A 20,359-nucleotide genomic window follows, 5' to 3' on the forward strand; every position below is an offset into this window, starting at 1 on the left:
AAACAGAGCCTGTCATCTGTTGCCAATTCCTGTGAAGTCTGCCTGTAGAACACCAAGTCTAAATGACAGCAACCTCAAAATTGTTATCTATTGAATAAAATAATAGTGTCCATGGCTTCTATAACATGCATCTCCCTCTGCACTAACTCTAGGGGCTACTGAACTTAGATTACATACGTAATGCCTGCACAAGTGAGAAGGATCTCTGACAGCAACCAGAATGCAGCCAGCTCAGTCAAGATCTCCACTAGGTATTGTGATATGAAATGGAAGTCTGGAATGCAGTGGAGTCAACGTACAGTAAGCTCTTGAGAAGGCCAAGTTTTTGGTAGAAAGCACAGTAATTATATCAGTCCTACAGCTGATAGGAAGGCTACATCTCACCAGCTGGGCTGTTCAAGGTGTGCAGCTGCATATAATCAAGGAGTAAGACCATTGTTCATATTTCCCTTAGGCTTACTATAAAGGATAAGAACCACAGACCTCTTGAATAGTGCATGGAAAGCAAGCTCAGCAGTCTCTTGATCCTCTGTTGGGAACACTAGAGGCCAAGAGATTTCTTCTGAGATTGATCAAAGTCTGAAAAGAAGCTGAACTCATACCTATTCTTTTATTTCTTCTCCCTGAGAAGGGAATGTGGCTGTACAAACAGCAACATCTATTCTTCTATCCTTACAATCCAAGCTCTGAGGTCACAGAAAATCAAACAACTCTGAAACAACTCACAGTTTCAGGGTGAGTGGATGCAATATTAAAATACCAGAAAATGCTTTTTGAAGGGGCTACTGATACAGGGCATGAATCATAGAAGGGTTAAGGTTGGAAGGGACCGTAAAGATCATCAGGTTCCAACCCCCATGCAATGAGCAGGGACACCTCACATTCAACCAGACTGCACAAGCCTCATCCAACCTGGCCTTGAACACCTCCAGGGAGGGGGCTTCCACAACCTCCCTGGGCTACCTATTCCAGTACCTTGTTACCTTCATGGTGAAGAATTTCTTCCTGATGACTAACCTAAATCTAGCCTCTTTCAGTTTAAAACCATTACCCCTTTAAGATGGAATTAGAATCAAAAAGACTACTAAAATGATACCAGATGATGAATGAACTAAGCATGCTAGCTGATCGCTGCACTGTGAAACTCTGATCGTGAAACTGTGGCCGTGTCTAATCTGGGCAAAGGAGATGATTTTTGCTTCAAAGAGGGCCTGTTTTATACCTTTTTTTGTGAATATCAAAGTTAATTAGAAACTCAGAAACACACCACAGTTGTATTTTAAGGTTTCAGGTTAGGTTAATGACAAACTAGGCCTCAGAAAACAGTGAGGCAGAAAGAGACTGTTAAATGGCATCCATGCCCTAGCTACTGCACATGCGGTTCTAGTTTTTTACTGCAAAACAAGAATTTATCATATAGGACTGTTATATTAGAGATCAGCTATTTCCGGAAGCAATCTTCCTTTCCTGTGTTACAGAACTTCACCAGCTGAAAGTGAGAAGCATGCAGACATTTGGTGATTCAAACAGTTCACAAATCAGATTAGACATAATGCAGCGAGAAAGAGATAAGAAGCAAGCAAGCAATGGAGGCAAGGATGAAAAGATGCTGCAGTTCACTGGTACCTGACATTACCTGGCTGGTCCTTAATTCCACAAAGTAAGATCCTGCAAGGTGCAAGTTCTAAAAGCCTCAGTATTAATTGAAAGAATTACCTCTGAAGTTTCAGGAGGGCCTATCATCTTCCATTTCAAGAAGGGAAAAAACTGCAGCACATGGAACTTACTGTGATATCCCACTGTGCTGGTTTTGATTGGGATAGAGTTAATTTTCTTCATTGTAGCTGGTATGGGCCTATGGTTTGGATTTGTGCTGAAAACAGTGCTGATAATGCAAGAATGCTTTAGTTACTGCTGAGCAGTGCTCAGAGTCAAGCCTTTTCTGCTCCTCATGGGGTGCACAAGAAGCTGGTAGGGGACACAGCTAGGACAGCTGACCTCACCTGTCCAAAGGGATATTCCATATAATATGATGTAGTGCTCAGCCTATAAAGCTGGGGGAAGAAGAAGGAAGGAGGGACACTGGGAATGATGGCTTTTGTCTTCCGAAGTAACTGTTACCCATGATGAAACCCTGCTTTCCTGGAGATGGCTGAACACCCGCCTGACCAGTGGGAAGTAGTAAATTAATTCTTTGTTTTGTTTTGCTTACATGCATGGTTTTGCTTTACCTATCAAACTGTCTTTATCTCAATGAGTTTTCTCACTTTCACTCTTCTGATTCTCTCCCCCATCCCACCAGGGGAAAGTGAGCAAGCAGCTGTGTGGTGCTTAGTTGCTGAATGGTATTAAACCACAACACATATTTAGGACATAAATATTTCTTGGATATTCCTCCTTTGCACTTGCTCTCCTTCCTTTTAAAGTAAGTAAATTATATCCATTATAGAATACTATCTTCAACCCCAAGGTCATCTTGTTTCCCTTATTGCCCTGAGGGTAAAAATTTCACATTAGTTAAACTAATCAAAGGCTGAACACCAATTCTTGGGTGTAAATTATTAAGGTTTGATACTACAGTAGCCAGTGCAAAGAAAAAAAAAAGTATCATTAAGGAGCAGGAAGAAGTTCACATTCTACACCAAATTTCATGAAGTTCAAAATAAATGAATGCAGTTCCTGCTTTGAAGATGTGAAGAGACAATGCAAAGGTGGAGGAGATGAGTTTTAGATAAATGGATTTGCTTACAGGAAAAACCTATACATACCCTTTTTAGCAGCTACTGTTTTACTTGGTATTTTCTCTGTTTGTTTTGGGGCAAAAGATGATGAGAAAACAGGAGCAGAATCCTCTTCATCACTGTCCAATTTTGTTGTATCTACATTCACAGAGTATGTTTAGAATAAGATTCATTCACTGCATATTTTAAATCATCAATATTCGTTTCAGTCAAAATGAATCTCAACAAAGTGCTTCTGATACTTCAGCTATGCTATGGATGTACTGGGAATTTCTTATCTATTATACAAACTTTGTTCCTCTAAGGATCAGTACCCCTTTCCTCTTTATAAATCTGGACATCCTTCTTCTATAACTAGTGTGAAGTTTGTGTATACCGCATAAACTCCGTAATAAATTCTGTAACAGTTGCCATAAGATAAAATAGATCAGTGAAAACAAGCTCACCATCATCTGTCTTCTGAGAGTAAGATGGAAAAGAAAAGATATTCCCAAAATCTTGATTTTTCTTGTCTTGAGATGCTTTCCTACTTCAAATCAGGAAAAAGAAATGAGTTGCATTAACTACATACTGAAAAACCCGACATTATAAAGAGATTAATTCCTGTTTTAGCACTACAAACCATTTCTAGCATTTTTGTATATGCTTGCAGTGATCAAGCCCCTAAAATCACCATTCAGTCCTGAACTTCAGGCATTTAAAATTAACATCATTACATTTTTTTTTCAATAGCTCTGAATACCAGCCTGGTACAAGATGGAAAATGGAGAATCTTACAAAATGCGATTTAACAGATGACATCAGTGTACCACAATTTGGTAAGTCATGTTTACCTCTGTATAGGTCAGTTACAAGGTTGAGATAATGTATGCTTTAATTCTTCCCCAGAAAATTTATTTTACACTTTACATGTAGTGTAATAACAAGTAAATGTTTCTCAATTTTATTCAGAGTCTTCTGCATTCAAAAAAGTTAGTAGTAGAGAAATACGGCTGAGTTATAGTACTTACTCTGGAGACGGCTTTGATTTGGCTGGAGAGAAGTCATATTCATCTTTCTCTAAACTGTCTGAAGGAACAAACTCATCCTCTCTGTCATTTGTAACTGGAGAGGCTTTTACTTTGAGGTCATCCAAATCATTGTTATTGTTGGCATCATCATCATCATCGGCATCATCTTCTTCTTCTGAGAAGTCAAAAGTATACTTGGGCCTCTCAGCTAAAAAAATCACATATATATACATTTCAAAATAGTTGTTTACATTAATACATGAACAAGTCAAAGTGGAACTCACAAAACAATTCCTGTCTCAGAGTACACAAGACAAAAGACTGGGGGAAAATATTTTTTTTTGAGCCTGGAAAAATAAAGAGACACAATTTAAAGTGTTACCAAGCTTTTTAACACCACTTGTGGCTTGCTCAAACACCTTCAGCTACCAGCTATGGAGATATTATTATGTAAGTAATTTTAAGGAATGAGAATCCTTCACTTATAATTGAAGTTTTCTTTAATCTATCATTTGAACATTTTTCCTAATCAACTGCTTGAAAATCTCATCAACAGTTTTCCTTCCAGAAAAATCCGTAGGTGTTTCTTAAACTGTCAAGTATTTAGATACTTTCCATCTTTCAGTCTTTGGTATTTTTGCTTTTCATGGACTTTTCAGAGTATCTTTTATAAATTTTAACTAGCCATTTGGGCTTTTGGGCCTTATTTGACAGAATATTTGCATTAAAGTAATTCTTTGTTTGTAACAGTATTATCTTGTTGGTTTCTTGCATAATTCAGTAGTTTTATAAGTAATTTCTATTCTAGATTAAAGTAAGGGAAAATATTTCTGGACTGAGTTACAAAATCTTTAACTTCAACCCTTTGGTTCCTGATCTGAACATTAAGAGTTTTCATACTAGCTGCACCTTGAAGAAAATGTAATGCAAGCTATGTGTAGGACAGAAAGTCCTAAAGGAAAGCTATGGTCGAAGGAAAATATAGGTTTGCAATTGAAACTTTCAGTGACGATGTACAATTCACAAAAGCCTGGGTACCTGCAGCTCTCCTAAGCAGAGAGTCTCTTGGAATAATCACAGGCTCATTCTCTTCTAAATCACTTTCAGACTTTGATTCATCATCTGACCATGGGTTTCGTTTCTTCACTTTTTTCCCACTGGATTTTGTAGATGATGGTGTTCTTCTTACCCTCGTACCTGCCACAAGTTAAAGCATTTGCTACAGTCAGGGTAAAATGTACATTCATCTTTTCTAGTCATTTATGATGCATAAATTCAGCATACATTTTTATCTTAAAAAGTTCTCCCTTAAATGTTGAAAATTTTCTTCCCCTTCCTGAAGAAAAAATTAACACGATGAAATGATTTCACACAGAACCTAACCTGCTTCTATCAAACACATTTTTTAATGACTGAAAACCACAATAGTCTCTAACTTGAAGTTTAGTTCCTCTGCAGTCAGACTTGCTGGTGTTTTCCAGGAAAAGAACAAGCAGTTTGCCATTATTCAGGGAAAAAGATCAGGAACAATTATTGGAAAAATCCAATTACATGGGAAGCAGAGGATACCCTATTGGTGGGTAACAACGCGGTCAGTCAATTGCGGGGCAAGCTAAGGTCAGGCTGGGCTAATTGGCTCTGGCTCAACGGTGGCCAGGGTAGATCTGAGCTGCATGTAGACAACTCAGTCCTAACTGTACCTAGGTTAATCTATTCAGGTTGGATAATCCCTCAATAATTAAAAACAGATCTTATCTTAGAAGAAGTACCTGCGTAACCATTTTGTATTCCTTTTTTTTTTTTTTAAACCTCATACTTAAAACTTCTGTCTTAGCTTTCTTTTTTACTGCTGCCCCCCCATTACTGTGTACTTCTGAAACAGTAATAATAAATTCCTACTAACAGAGAAAAAAGGAAAGTTAACACAGATGTTGGTTAGTCTGCCTAGCCATAACATGCGTAACTTCTACTAAGTCATGACTGAAATGCCAATAGGAAAATATTTTTATTTAATCAAGTTTTAAATCAGACTGAAGGTGAGTGCCATGTCCTTCAACATCAGAGAGCACACAAACTAGAAAATGCAGTTTGCACAGAAGCAGTCTAATTATATAAAAATAATCGATTTTTCTACTCAGAAATTCAAATATTTAGACCCCTTAAAAATTATACGTAGAAAATGTTAAGATCCACCACCCCAGAAAAGCAGACTGCAGAACAGAAATTTCAGCAGAGTACTTTCAAGTGCTTCCACACATCTCTTTAAGGAAGAAAATCAGGTGAAATAGTGATTATTGTGGTATATTTCCCTTCTCACTGTGTGTTAAAAATATATTTAACATCCAGTTAGTATACATAACTAAGGTTAACTATGATCATGTTAGGATCTTACCAGGCTCCTTTTTCTCTCTCTTAGGTTTAGGGGGTTTAGTTGCTGTGGCTGATGTATTCAGTGAGTCGTCTCCACCACCCTCAGCTGGCACACCCCCAAATTCTTCATCAAATTCTGTTTTTATTGCTAAAGAATCAGTTTCTCCCTAAAAATACAGAAAAGTTGGGCAAAATAAAATAAAATTAAAAGCACATTTATATTTCAAGATAGAACTGGAAAAGCTTTGTAGAAGATAATAAACTAAAGTAGACTGGTATATTGACGTTTATTGAACAGTCTCGGTAAACACACCTGAACATAAGTAACCACAAGAGACTTGCAAATGTAAAAGAAAAGCAGTATTAACTTTTTCATTAATTGGGTCAGCAAAACAGTAAAAATATTGCATTAATGAGGTCTGGTGGTTTGGATTTCTGCTACCAGAGTAGAAAAATACAGCAGTTAAATAATAAATAAGCTAACTACAGCAATAGTTTTTATTTACCTTTTTCTTTTTCAGCAATTTCCTACTGGCATCAGCTTTCATGGCAGATGTAATCTGTGGAACTATTCTCCTCCCAAATGGTGATGGCATGGTCTCTTCCAGCTGAAGTTTCTTCATCTTGGGTTTACCAACTTTGCCTTTTATTGGTTTGCCAACCATGCCAGCTAAAACATCTTCTCTTTCCTGTGCTTCTACTTTCTAATGAACAAGGAGGGGAACACATTCTTTTTTTAATGAGGACAAAGTGGAACATGGTGATTATTTAAGACTCATCTCCTTTCTACACAGAGAATAAGACTTCCCTTAATTCTCACTTGAATTGTGACACATTTTCCAGTAATGGAAAAGCACCTACTTAATCTGGGCGAATTCTTAATTTCCCTGTATAGTTAAAAACTACACTTTTATTCAAGATTAAATAAATACAAACTTTTAGACACTGCTAAATCTTTATTATATCAAGTTTCTATTTCTCATGTATGTGACTGTGTACTGACATAACTTTTCAGTATTTCAGCATTTAATTTAAGCAGCTAGGTTCTAAAGTCATTGTTCAGGCACATTTTCCAGTCCTTGAATCAGCTTTTTTCACAGTATGAACATATAGCTGAAATACAGCCATCCAAACAGAACACTTCCACTTGCAGATGTACCATTAACATACAGAGAAACAAAACAAATGTATTTTTTGTATTACCCTGTGTCACTTCAAAAGTGTACATCAGCCCTTTCCAGGCAACACCACCGAAAGCTGAGGTCCGGGAAGTTATCCATCAATAGGACTTTACCTTTTTCCAGACTTACTGATAAGCCAAAGCAAGAGCCCCTCTCATACAGTACTTATGGTCTACACACTTTGTTCCTACATGTACAGTTTTGCATTTCACTATATTTATTTGCCTCACAATTAGATCATGCAGAACTACTTTAATTATTACTATTCCTAGTTACTACTCCTATTATTTGTATCATCTGAAAATAAATTTTCTCCTGGCAATTTTTATTTTATCATTGCTATCTTAGAAAAAAAAACCCAACATCACATTGTACAGATGCAAGAGACAATCTCTGAGGAACACAAATACCCAATATTGATTTCCCACTTATCACTGTATTTGGAGGTATATCTGCTTTCAATCAAAAAAGAGGGGGTTTTGTGGGGTTTTTTTCTTACATTTTAACTCTTAATGACTTATTTGAATTCAATTAATTTAAATTTAATATTTTTAGAAAGTTATGTAAAATAAAACATACTTCAAGCTCTTCAACAAAGGCTGCTAAATCTTCTTTCCAGAGATCTGAAGCAGATTTCCTTTTAAGGTCATTTAGTTCTCGCTCCTAAAACATTAAAATAGTACATAGAATGTAAGTTACTAGGTTACAACTAAAATAAATACTATCTGAACTGAACATTCACAAACAGACACATCAGTAATTACTGTATCATTTCAGAACAAGCCTTCCATACTGTACCAACCTTTGAATCTCTCTGCTTAATTAACTCTTCTACTTTCTCTTTCGTGAGTGACCAGAGAGACATGTTTAAGATATAGTTAAAATCAGGGCCAGAAGTTGCACCAGAAGCAGAGGAAGCATCATCATTTGGGTTGTGTGGGTCCTCCTCTTCTGCTGCCTAAAATGAAATATTCACAAGTATTAAAATCTTAGCTCTATGCATGAGCTGCAACACTGCTCCAAAGCACCATCACAAAGTAGTAATGTGTGCCCTCATAGATTCAACAACCTTTTTCTGGACCTTTCCAAAAGGCCACATTCCTGTGACTTTCTATAGTTGGGTCATTTAATAATTTTATTTAAGAAAACAAATCTGAACCTGATGCATTACATACTACTGGCTACAGAAGCTTTCTCACAGGGTTCAGACCTTTACCATTGGGATATTCATGTAAATCTGCTTCCTTAGAAATGAATACAGTCTTTTGGATGAAAACTGTTATCAAAGTCCTGAATATATAAAGTGTGGTATGGGAGTGCATCAAAATTTCTCATAATAATTGTTTTGTTATAAAATAGAACCCAATGCACGTAGTTAAAATACAGTAGTAAAAAAAAAACAAAGCAGATCAAATGAGAAGTGAAAACAAATAGGGAAAACAGTTGCAATGGCACAGAAAAGGGATGGCTAAAGTTGCTTTTTGAAGTAGTTTCATCTTCCTATAGTAAAGCATAAAGTTAAGCTTGCCATATCTCAATAAAAAATTATTGGGTTTTAAAAAATAAATATAAGTCAACGTAAAATTTATTAAAGTAAGTACAAAAATTCTAGCTTTATAATATCCATGTTTCATTACAGAAAAGTGATGAATCATAAGTTATATAAAAATAATTAAATATTGCAATAATATGACAAATAAATAGTAAGGGGAAAATCAGCTATTTGTGTTTGGGAAAAAGATGCAGTATCTTATATCAGTCAGTCAGAAAACAAGTTGCCAGTTTTGATTTGGGTACATTAAAAAATTCAGTCTTCTGCATTCTCATTTTCAGATTTGTATTGTCTAATTTTCTCCTAAGAATTATCGACGTACAGTATCAATATTATGCGGCATTATTTTTGTACTAGTTTAATGTATTTTTAAAACTGGAGAGTAACAAATAATCTTTTTAAGTGCTGTGTGTGTTATAAGTTAAACTACTAGAAAACAAACACCTGAATAAATGAATATAATTTATACCATTAACATCATCAAACATATCCAGAGATTTCAGATCAATACCTTTTCCTGTGCTTCTTTCCAGGCTTTTACTGGATCAGATTCATAACCTCTCTGGACCAACATCTGAATCAAATCTCTTTTTGATCTATTCTCTATAAGACACACACACAGAGCGGGGCAGGGGGAGAAAAAAATTTAAAAATCAGTGTAACAAAAGCAAACATTTTACATGCAAGTACATTCTACTATATTTAAATAGTTTCCAGATTTTCCCCCACTGTTACCAATTCTAACTTACATTTACTCACCTATGGTAATTTTTCCTTGTATCTTCTCTAGAATGAAACGAGCTTGATTGTTAAGCTTGGTAGATTCTGCACCCAACATTCCCACAAGCCATTCCTTGCGTAAACTATAATAATGTAATCGCAAATCAAAGAACTCCTTCAAGATGTCTTGCACAGTTTCATACTTCTTTAAACATCCCATATGATCAAATAGCACCTACGAAATACATAATATACTGCTTAAGAGAGATTGCATAGCTCAGACTTTTTTAGCTTTTGGGTAAGAGTGTATTTCTGTTGCACACATATATATACACCATACAAACGCTATTTTGAAGACTGAACTCAAACCTTCCTATGGAACTACACAGAACATAGCTGGAGAGATTTTATTTGTATTCACATAGATTTAAGATGGGATTTGTGGTAACGCATACAAACAGCAAGACAGTTATTTGGAGAAAGATGCCTGATTTCAGCTAAATGACTAATTTTATCTAAATATTAAAGCACAACTGCAGTAGCACCTAACAATTCACAACTATTTAATGCAACAGTTGAAAAGCATCTTTCATAATCTTTCAGTCCAGCTGTGAAATCTGCCACTTTTCAGCTGTAAAAACTGCCATCCTTCAAGTTCAAGCACGAAATAGGAAATTATTTTTACATCATGGGTGGGATCAATCCTGCCTGAGTTCTGACATCTCCAGTTCAGACATTTATAGGTGAACTAGGCGCCCTCTACAGTCAACTGGAAGAACTAAGCCCCTCTAGAGGGCAATTCATCTATCTAAAATACCTATTTGGGAGTTGGGTGAACAATGATTATTAGCTCACATAACTCCAAGTTGCTTGCACTAGGGTAGATTGATTCCTACACAGACACAGAAAGCAGCCCTTCGTACTTACTTTTGTTACACATTTATCTGAAGACAGATTCTCACAGTAGTTCATATGGTTGTTTAAACCCATGAGAAATACTATCACCTTCATTTGGTAAATTTGCTTTTCAAGCACAATCTACAAAATGGGTTGAGTAAGGCCTTCTCTTTCAATTCTACAGTCTTTTACTTTTAATCTATTTTCATGTAGCTTTTGATTTACACAATAATAGCAACAATAATGGTCTTTTTGCTTTGTGGTAATATCTGAAAGTATTATCTGCCACAAAAAAAAATAAAATAGAACAGCTGTTTCAGGCTCTGTAAAAACAAGTTATTTGGCAGAAATTATTTTATTATTCAAATCCCTCTAATAATAGATAGACATCTATATTTGCTCACATTCTTACTCCCATCTTGCTACAAGCAGAATAAACCATATGACTAATTTACATCACTATTATGACTTGAGCAGCATAAGGGTAGTGTTTTCTATACCTCACTACTTAAAATGGGACTTATGCTGGTGGAAACACTGGATCATTTAACTCCTATTAGAGGAGTAATAGTCCTGCACAAAGTGCAATTTTCTAAATGTAACTTGTCTCCAAGTTTAAAACTCAAATCTAATTATAATATGGCAGAAAGGTATTTGTGTCTACTTTATATTAACTTTTTTTTGTTAGCTGCGCAGAAAACTTTCAGTTACAGGAAACTAATCACCCCAAGCCTGTCTAATTTGTTTTGAAAGATTCAAGAGGACTAAAATGAATTTGCTGATCTATATTGACTTAATATTTGTTGTCCACTACAATCTTTCTACTATTTGAACAATTTCAAATACACAATACACTGTTCAACACAAAGTACACTACAAAAACATTTGAGTTTACAACAATCAACAGTAAGGATTCTCATAGCCAAACATGGAAAAGTTACCATAGAATTACAAGTAAGACTTGTTTGAAGCTTGAAGACTTTGTGCAACCCAGCAGCTTCTGCCTGGGCAAGTTTTTCCTCGGTCATCTTCACGACAAATTTCACAGTTGTATCAGTGTGGTATTCCTTATAGTCAGAAATCAATGCTGGAGTTTTTTCAGTCCCATTCAACATAGGTTCTAGAACCTGTTCTTTGTACACCTATTGAAAACAGGGTAGCAAAAACCAGAAACAGTTTTGAAAATTCTTAATGCCAACTGAAAAACCAACTGAAAAACATAAGATTTGAAAGCTTTTTGCATTACATCTGATGCCATCAAAAATTTACAGAAATAGTTATAACCTGCAAAATGTAGGCCAAGACTACATTTAAGAGGCATCTAACAAGCACAGAAATCTACTCAAAAGAAAAAAGGGATTAAATATTAATTTAGCTGGAGAAGCAGGTATTCATTGTAGTACAGACAGTAGATGGCACAATTAGAAAAAAATGTACAAAGGCACACAAAAAAATGAAACCATGCTTCCTTCCATGTATGCATAATAATCAGAAATTGTGTTAGAAGTTAAACCAGTTGTAGGGTTAAATAATATACTGAGGAACACTTTGTTGGTTTTTGGTTTTATGTAAATGTATTTCACTGTAACTTACCTGGGTCCATGTCCTTACAGGAAGCTCTGTAATTTCTACTGTGTTCCTGTCCACCACAAATATTTCACCACTGACTACATACTGGTTTTGACCAAGTTCCTGAATGGTTCCTTTGAAATTTTTGTAGTTTGGAAGCTGAAATTAAAACAAAACAAAAACAAACAAACAAACAAAAAAAAAAAAAATCAAAACAAAACAAAACAAAAAAAACCCAAAACAAACAAAAAACAAAACAGTGTTCATAATAAAATGTTGGAAAAATATTTGTTTCCCATACACCTACCACTTCACATTGCACTAATCCATCAACCCGCTTCTCATGCCTGTGAAAATGCAAGTCATAGGAAAAATACCACAGAAAAAGCAGAATACACAGATGCAAGTGACTGGAGCAAGTATCCTAAGGTCCACAGAGTAAATAAATTATTAAAAAGGTGCAGCTGAACCCAGTGAGGTGGTGAGGTTTTGTTTTGTTTGTGGGCTGTTTTTTGTTGTGGTTTTGTTGTGTTTTTTTTGTTGTTTTGTTTTTTTTTCTTTTTAAAAGAAAACTGCAAACATAGAAAAAGGCATGTCAGAAAGCAGATTACCACCCCAGTCTCACAATAAATGTATAGAGGTGGTTCCACCTTCCCAAACCACTTTCTTGTTCTTGTGCTGTTTGGCAAAGATAGCAGAATGCATCGAGTTTAAAAAGTAAATAAGAGGGTGGGGAATATTTTTTAACTGAAGTGTTTCCCTTAGTTGGCTTACCATGCAGCCACACATACCAGCATACAGAAAGGTGACAGAAGGAAGCAGAACTGCCTCTTTCAGTCACACAGAAGCTTCAATTGACTGTGAGACTACACATGCTTAGGAGTCCTAAAGGAAGGGCAATGGATTGCATTAATTAAAAATAAATAAATAAATAAATAAATAAATCTATCGTTCCCAAGAATTCGCAGAAGGAAATTCACTGTGTCATGAAAACTGATACTGCACAAGCACTGAACTGTGATCTAAGTTGAGAAGAAAATATGTTTCTGCTTCTATGACTTGGTAAACACCACCAAGTAGCAATATCCATCAGATCTAAAGTAAATGTTACATTATATGTATTTCATCTGTTGGTTACAGATATTCCCGGGTTCACCCAGGTATTCCATAATTTTTCCAGTATACAGCATTTCTGAGACTTCTTACAAAAATTTAAATAAAGGAACAGAAGCTAGATGCAGTTCAGAAGCTGATGATTTTCTTAACAATATAATCTCCTGTGATTATAGATGTGTTAAGAGAGAGTACAATCCAGACAAGACAAAGAAAATGTTAAGTTTAGCTGAAGTAGTAGTACCTTCAGAAAAGAAAGAGTGGTACAACTTCTTACTGTCATGTCACAACTGCCCTGTAAGACTTGGTACAGTGAAGGAAGCCTTACAGTCAGCAGGCTGAAGAAAAAGTCCTCTGAAATAACTGGAAAAATATAAATTGCAATGTTTTTCTTCAAGGTGAACTTCCTCAACTAAAGACAAGTAAAGCTCCTACACACAACTACTGGGACAATCCACTCAGATGTTCCAATAATCAAGCATTTCTAGAGTGACACAAATTCACTTTCTAAGTACAAAGTAAGGTTTGTTTAGCAAACATACAAAATACCATTATATACTGGTATTCTTACCATCGGGTGGGGATCTAAGCCATCCAGCATTCGTCTGACATTGTTTACAATCTCCCTGGTATCATAGTTTGGAAGTTTGCAAGCCCATCCAGTACCAATTCCTTCAGCTCCATTTACTAAAACCATAGGAATGATGGGAATATACCATTCAGGCTCTACACGTTGGTTGTCATCATAAAGGAATTTAAGCAAGTTGTCATCCACTGATGGAAAAAGCAGCCTTGCTAAAGGGCTTAAAAAAGAAACAGAAGAAAACTGTTTAACTGGAGTCCAGTAAGTAAGGTACATAATGCATCAACAACCCAAGGATCCAGATATGATCCATTTATAGCTTTTTTCATTTCTTCCTTTTTCTTTGCCATTCTGAAGCTGAATATACAATGTACCTACCTCCTGAGAAAAGAAACCTCTCAAATGTGTTCGTAAGAGATAGTTTGTTTCCATCACAAAAACACATGTACATGATACAATAGTAATTTATGACATTTAAAAATCCATAAAAATACCATTATTTGAAGCATTCAGAATACACAGTTTAATGTAACAGTAGGTCACCCAGTAATAAAGCAACACAGCATGCAGATAGTTGCAAAACTTTGTTGCCTAATTGTAAGCCTAGCATTCTCTAAAGATGCTACAGAGGTTTTACTGGTGACTTCTTTTGCTCATCTAGAATATTGGCCTGGTTTAATACAATTTCCAGCACCTCACGTAAAAGGGAAAATGTATGAAACTTGTTTGCTACAGAAAGAATGCATATGAGAAAGGGAAAAAAACCTGATACTTACATATAAAGCATACAATTAGAGAAAAAGAAGAAACTACAAGGAATTTTAGGTAAAATATCACATAGAAATTAGGAACATAACTTAGAAAGAAGCAATATAACTTAGAAAATACCATAATTTACATTAAGGAACATTCTAACACTCTGCACACCAAACTGAACTTCAAGGTATTAGCTGTGAAAAAATAGCGTCATTAAATAAGGTCTTTAATATTAATCATGTAGTAATTTAGCTTGATATGAAGAAACTCATCCAAAGGGCAAAGAATCCAAGTCAACTTTCAAAGCTATGCCAAGTTGCCGGGCTTATCACCAGGTAGCCATACACTTTTTATTGTAAAACTGAATAGATTTCACACTGAACAGGGAAACTGAAAGCTACTTCTTCAAGAAGGCACAAAATAAAGATCAGTAACTAATCTGAATTATGTACATTTTCAGTCTTCAGCCTTATGATTCAAAGTTTAAGTCCTTACAGGCTACGATTTCCACAGCACATCTTTGCATTGAATATCATGCAAAAATAATCCATTTGAGCTTCTAGCAAAATATTCCAATGCTCTCCCATTAAAAAAAAATTGTGTTGTTACAGCATAAGTTTGATAACAAGGCTTTTTAAAAGCATGCATTTAAGTTCACATTTGTGTTTACCTTAACATGGTGAAAATATAGCGAGGGCTGGCAGCATCCTTTCCACCATGAAGCCTGGTACCAAATTGACCAATAGGTTGCAACAGATTAACATTGTTACTGCCAACAAAGTTCTGAGCCAAGTTGACAATAGTCATCATTAGCGCTTGCTGCAAGAAAATACATATTCATAGTAATAAGTTTAAGAAGAGATAGTCTTTGCTAATGAGACAATAAAATGTATTTTCAATACCCCAAAACTGTGTGACTAACCTGAATTCAATTTTTAAAAAGTAGTCTCCCTAAAAACAGAATGTTGTGAGCCTATCACAAGCGCTGCTAGCAAAACATAATGCCCCCTCTTCACAGACATATTGCCTCTCTGATTTAAGTGTCTTTACATTCTATGCTTATGAAAACCCTGGGGTTTCACTATTTTTCTTAAAGCACTTTTCTGGAGAAACAAAAGGGGTACAAACTGACTGCATTTACTACTGCACAAATCACTGCTCATTCCACTTAAAGGGAGAGAAGGGATGGAGAGAGACTGTTTAGTAAAGTGAGCTTTGTTATTTGAGATAAATATGAACAAAACAGGAGAGAGAAATAATCTTTATTGCAAGACTATATTATCAGGTTTCCTAAGAACAGTATCTCTTCTTCTTACTTTAAAAGACTATATTTCTTGTTTAAGACAAATTTGTCCTATTACATATTTCCTATATTCCTATTACTCGAGAATCTAGGAGTTACCTAGATAACTAGTTACCTACTATCTCACCAAAACCCACAATCTATTTGAGATACCATGGTGCCTAAAAACTTGGAAAGAATAGAAATGGAAAGTATAGTGTCTTACTGAATTACATACTGTTTGGTTCCTTCTAATTAAAAGTACATCTGTGATTAGTAGACTTCTAGTCAATAGGTTTGCAATTTCAATACAGTAAACATTTACCTAATATTTTACCTTGCTAAAAGTCCTCACAACTTTATTATCCTTCATACTCACCTCCCCATGGTGATAAGCTGACATTTCAGCAACAGAACCAGCCAGCTGAGCAACCTTTACTTCACGTTTATCATTTCTCTTAAAGCATGTGAATAAAACTTTGCGTTGCCCTGGTTTTAAACCTAATAAGAAGAATAGCCCACTTTCAACAAATACACAAATGTCTGTTTTTAAATAATAAGCATGTTTTGCCTTATTATAATTTATAATGTCTCAAAAGAAGTCTAAACATTAAATGCAAATACACTGACACAATAGTATTAACAGAATACCAAACTGTTATATGTTTTTTTAAACAATAAAAAATATTTTGCCAACTGAAAAAGTTACCAGAAAAGAGGAAACATAGCCCTTTCAGACAATCATTACTGTGTAGCATACAATGCATCATTCTAATATACAGCAACTTTATCGTAAATGTACAGCTTCCACAAGTCAAGTTTTCTTTCCAGTCTACTCAGCAAATGCTTTTTCTTAAGAATATAATCACAAATTCATCAGTGAAAACTAAAACTGTAGCTTCCCTGTACTTTAAAGCATTCTGAAATTTTCTTTTTCTGTGAAATTCTCAAAACACTCTCTGAATTTTGACAAAAAGATGTTGTCTCCTATTTTAGACCTTTTAAATCATTAAGGGAAAAGCCAGTCTCTTTGATCTTCTGATTCATGTTACCATTACTAACCTGGGTCAAAGGTAAGAGCAAAAATAGAAGAAAAGACACTGACTCCAATCTCCATTGCAATTAAATAATAAATTAAGCCAATTAAATCAAGAAGGCGGAAACACTGATAGCAATTATATATATTTGTAAAATATTATATGTACAATACTGCACATAGTATGTATGTATAGTGTATACTATATATGTATAGTTATACATATGTGCAACACTAGTATAAATTATGTGTATAATTACACTTCTCTAGACACAATCTTGCAGAACTTAAATTCAAATGTGCACTTATCTACTGCAAGTTCATTCTTTATTTTAAGTCTCAGCAAAATCATTCTGCTGTTCCTGAGAAAGCAATCAGGGTAGAGTATGTTACAAGGAACAATGACCTCTTGAAACATGCAGCTCTACAGTGAATCTTCCTCCAGAACATCAAACATATTAAATGCTTGCATAGAAACTACCAGTTAATCCAAGTAACCAGCTATGCGATGAAATAAGCCTGGAGAAGCTGAAAGCTTCAGTCAGCTGAAGCTGACTGGAATTCTTTGATTCCCTAGAGATGTATCTGCACGTCTAACCCAAGCTCATTCTGCAGCGGAGATGGAGAATCACTCTACCGGGAAGCTACTGCCCCTATCCACCTGTGAACTACCTCACTTCCTCATCTAAAATTTAGAAAGCTCTCGCTGCATGAATATTTCGGTATGCTATAAAAAACATACTGGGAAGTGGAGATAAATGCCCTTTTTTTCCCCCTATGAAACCTCAAGACCTTTCTTCTGTATCTCAGTAAGCACATGCACATTGACAATAATACAGGCAGAAATTCCTGCTCAAGCTGTCTGCAGACAGTTTTACAAATGAAACTCTAAGTGTAGTAAGCTGCTTCTTTTAATGTTCATGCCATTGCCAGCAGAGGGTTGGCAAATCTGATTGACAGAACCCTAGCAGGATTACAGGAAGATTCAATAACCACTAAAACACTGCACGTCGTATAAGACTGAAGAGATAAAACATTTGCATCTTCATCTGCACTCAGCTGTCGACTTGAATTTTAATTATTATAAGCACTTAAAAGACTTGCTTTCTCTGACAGTCTGACTAGAAACAAACCACACGTATGGTCTAGGGAATAAAGTAAAAAGGCAGCACAGCACGAGCTTAAATCTCCTCTCAGAAGAAACATGGCACTTCCTTAGCATATAAATTATAACAAACAAAAATATAAAAGTAGTTATATTCTCAACTTGAATGCACTGATTTCCAATACAAATCACATGTTTAAAACCCAACAATAATGAGGAATGTTCCAACAAATCATAATGAATTATCAGCTTACCATCAACAAGGGAAGGGATAGATCTCTCATTGTCTGAATTTGAGAAAAGGATCAACTCCTTGTTAATGAAGTCATTGTAAGTCAAATGTTTTGTTGCTGTACCATATAAAAATTGCTGAAAAAAACACATACATTATTCATTCAATAAAAAAGCTACATTACATTTAAATCTCACCCACCAAATTTACTAATATTATTCAGGACTCACCTCAGGAAGGCCATGTAGCCGACGCTGTCTCCTGTCCTCCATGAAGTTTGTTAACCATTCTTTTCGGTCATCAATTTTCTTCTTACTGAAGGCCTAAAAAGATTCCAAGTACACTAAATTATCAGCATATATATGTTTGTATAAATGTATATTACTTTAGTCAGAATGTTAAGTGTACTGCACTATCTGATCAAGTATTCAATAACCCATATAACCAATGTTTACTTTTAAGCAGCAGCACAAGCACACGACCTTCAAGACATGGTTGCATGAGGTTTTTCGCACCGACAGATCTCTCACTGATTGTAATCACACACAACTGATACCTACAATACCTTTCTGTTCGTAAAAATACATGTTATTAGATCCACAGTATAAGGGAAATGTTGTTTTGTCCAAGACAGGTATTCTCCCATTTTTATTTTGTTCTCTCCTATTGTGTTGGATCTGTGTGATGGGGCTTTGGTAACAGGGAGGGCCACAGGAGTGGCTCCTGTAAGAAGCTCCCCTGGCACCAAATCCAGACCCACATCTGGCCAAGGCTGAGCCTATCAGCAACTGTGATAATGCCTCTGCGATTAACATATTTAAGAAGGGGGAAAAAACATCTACTAGCAGATCTGGAGTCTCCTAGACAGAGGGATGGGATGTGAAAGAAACATCTGTGCGGACACAAAGGTGAGTGAAGGAGAAGGAAGAGGTGTGCAGAGATTCCCCTACAGCCCGTGGTGAGATGGCTGACTGTCCCCCTGCAACCCATGGAGGACCACAGTGGAGCAGATGTGGACCTGCAGCCATGGAGGACCCCACACCAGGGGAAGGTGCCTGTGCCCAAAGAAGGCCATGACTCTGTGGGAAGCCTGTGCAAGGGCAGTGAGTTCTTGAAGAACTGCATTCCATGGAACAGACTCACGTCAGAGGAGTTCATGAAGAACTCTCTCCTGCCTGTGGGAGGAACCCTGCGCTGGAGCAGGGAAAGAATCAGAGGAGTCATCCCCCTGAGGAAGAAGGAGCAGCAGAGAAATGGGAAACAGTATTTTGAGCCTGGGAAAATGGGAGGGAGTGGAGGAAGGTATTTTTAAGATTTTGTTTTGTTTCTTATTGTTCTGCTTGGATGTGATTAATGACAAATTAAATTTATTTTTTCCCCAAGTCAAGCATGTTTTGCCCATTACCATAGTTGGTGAGTGAGCCCTCCTTGTCTTGACCTATGAGTTTTTAATTATATTTTCTCCTCCCCCTGCCATTGGCAGGGGGAAAGTGAGCAAGCAACACATGGGCCTAAAAACTGACACCTACTCCATTTTCTTTCTAATGTCACCTACAATTAAAAGAATGAATTAGAATACATAGGAGGTGAAACATTTATTGAGAAAACAGCTTAGTTCCAGACACTCAATCCTTTGTCCTTCCACAAGCTCTCTTTGAAACACAAGTGCTTACTTCTCTACACACAACTATCTAAAAAATTTAAAATTCAAACACGTAGAACACAGGCAGAAACAATATTCACATCCCTAAACAGATATGAAACATCATTTGTTTGAGCTCTACTGCCTTACTCAGAATAATCTTTTGCATGGTCTGTCTTTAAAAGCAAGTCTGAATATAATGCTTCCTGATACCCACACCACATAAAATTGATCAAAGTGACTAAGCAGAAGGCAGAGCTGTTTTTGTAGCATGGACAAAGGTCTTATTCCACAATTTACAATCTCTTCCAAAAGCTTCTTTCTCTTCCAAAAGTTTGGGTTTTTTTCAGTTATTCCAAAAAAATAAATGCATGTTAGAACTTTCCCGAGTGCCTTTTTGAGTAAAAAATGGAAAGTAAAGCATAACATATCAAAGCACTTTTATAAGTTCTTACCAGTGTAATGGCAGCATCATCTTCAGGACCAGCATATCGAAATAAAATCCGATGTCTTTCCATGTCAGCAAAATACTCTTTTGCTTCTTTAGCAGTGCTGGTACCCAGACCTGTA

At 36.0% G+C, this 20,359-nt stretch overlaps 1 protein-coding gene across 3 annotated transcripts in view; it reads right to left on the minus strand.

The window, feature by feature from the left end:
• Positions 1-20,359, minus strand: part of TOP2B (DNA topoisomerase II beta) — a 62,397-nt gene that overhangs the window by 2,835 nt on the left and 39,203 nt on the right. The window contains exons 16-33 of one of the 3 annotated variants that reach the window (XM_051609290.1): positions 20,245-20,354; positions 18,378-18,470; positions 18,170-18,284; positions 16,154-16,275; positions 15,163-15,311; positions 13,725-13,956; positions 12,065-12,199; positions 11,413-11,613; positions 9,614-9,809; positions 9,366-9,457; positions 8,105-8,260; positions 7,882-7,965; positions 6,628-6,825; positions 6,144-6,288; positions 4,790-4,948; positions 3,752-3,959; positions 3,188-3,267; positions 2,769-2,879 (exon numbers count right to left, since the gene is read on the minus strand). In XM_051609290.1, the coding sequence (XP_051465250.1) occupies positions 2,769-2,879; positions 3,188-3,267; positions 3,752-3,959; positions 4,790-4,948; positions 6,144-6,288; positions 6,628-6,825; positions 7,882-7,965; positions 8,105-8,260; positions 9,366-9,457; positions 9,614-9,809; positions 11,413-11,613; positions 12,065-12,199; positions 13,725-13,956; positions 15,163-15,311; positions 16,154-16,275; positions 18,170-18,284; positions 18,378-18,470; positions 20,245-20,354 (2,586 nt within the window). Of the gene's footprint in view, positions 1-2,768; positions 2,880-3,187; positions 3,271-3,751; positions 3,960-4,789; positions 4,949-6,143; positions 6,289-6,627; positions 6,826-7,881; positions 7,966-8,104; positions 8,261-9,365; positions 9,458-9,613; positions 9,810-11,412; positions 11,614-12,064; positions 12,200-13,724; positions 13,957-15,162; positions 15,312-16,153; positions 16,276-18,169; positions 18,285-18,377; positions 18,471-20,244; positions 20,355-20,359 lie in introns of all 3 variants that reach the window. The other 2 variants (XM_051609289.1, XM_051609291.1) reach the window with 2 other exon arrangements.

This window comes from Apus apus, chromosome 2, assembly GCF_020740795.1.
Source record: "Apus apus isolate bApuApu2 chromosome 2, bApuApu2.pri.cur, whole genome shotgun sequence".
NCBI classification, from domain to species: domain Eukaryota; kingdom Metazoa; phylum Chordata; class Aves; order Apodiformes; family Apodidae; genus Apus; species Apus apus.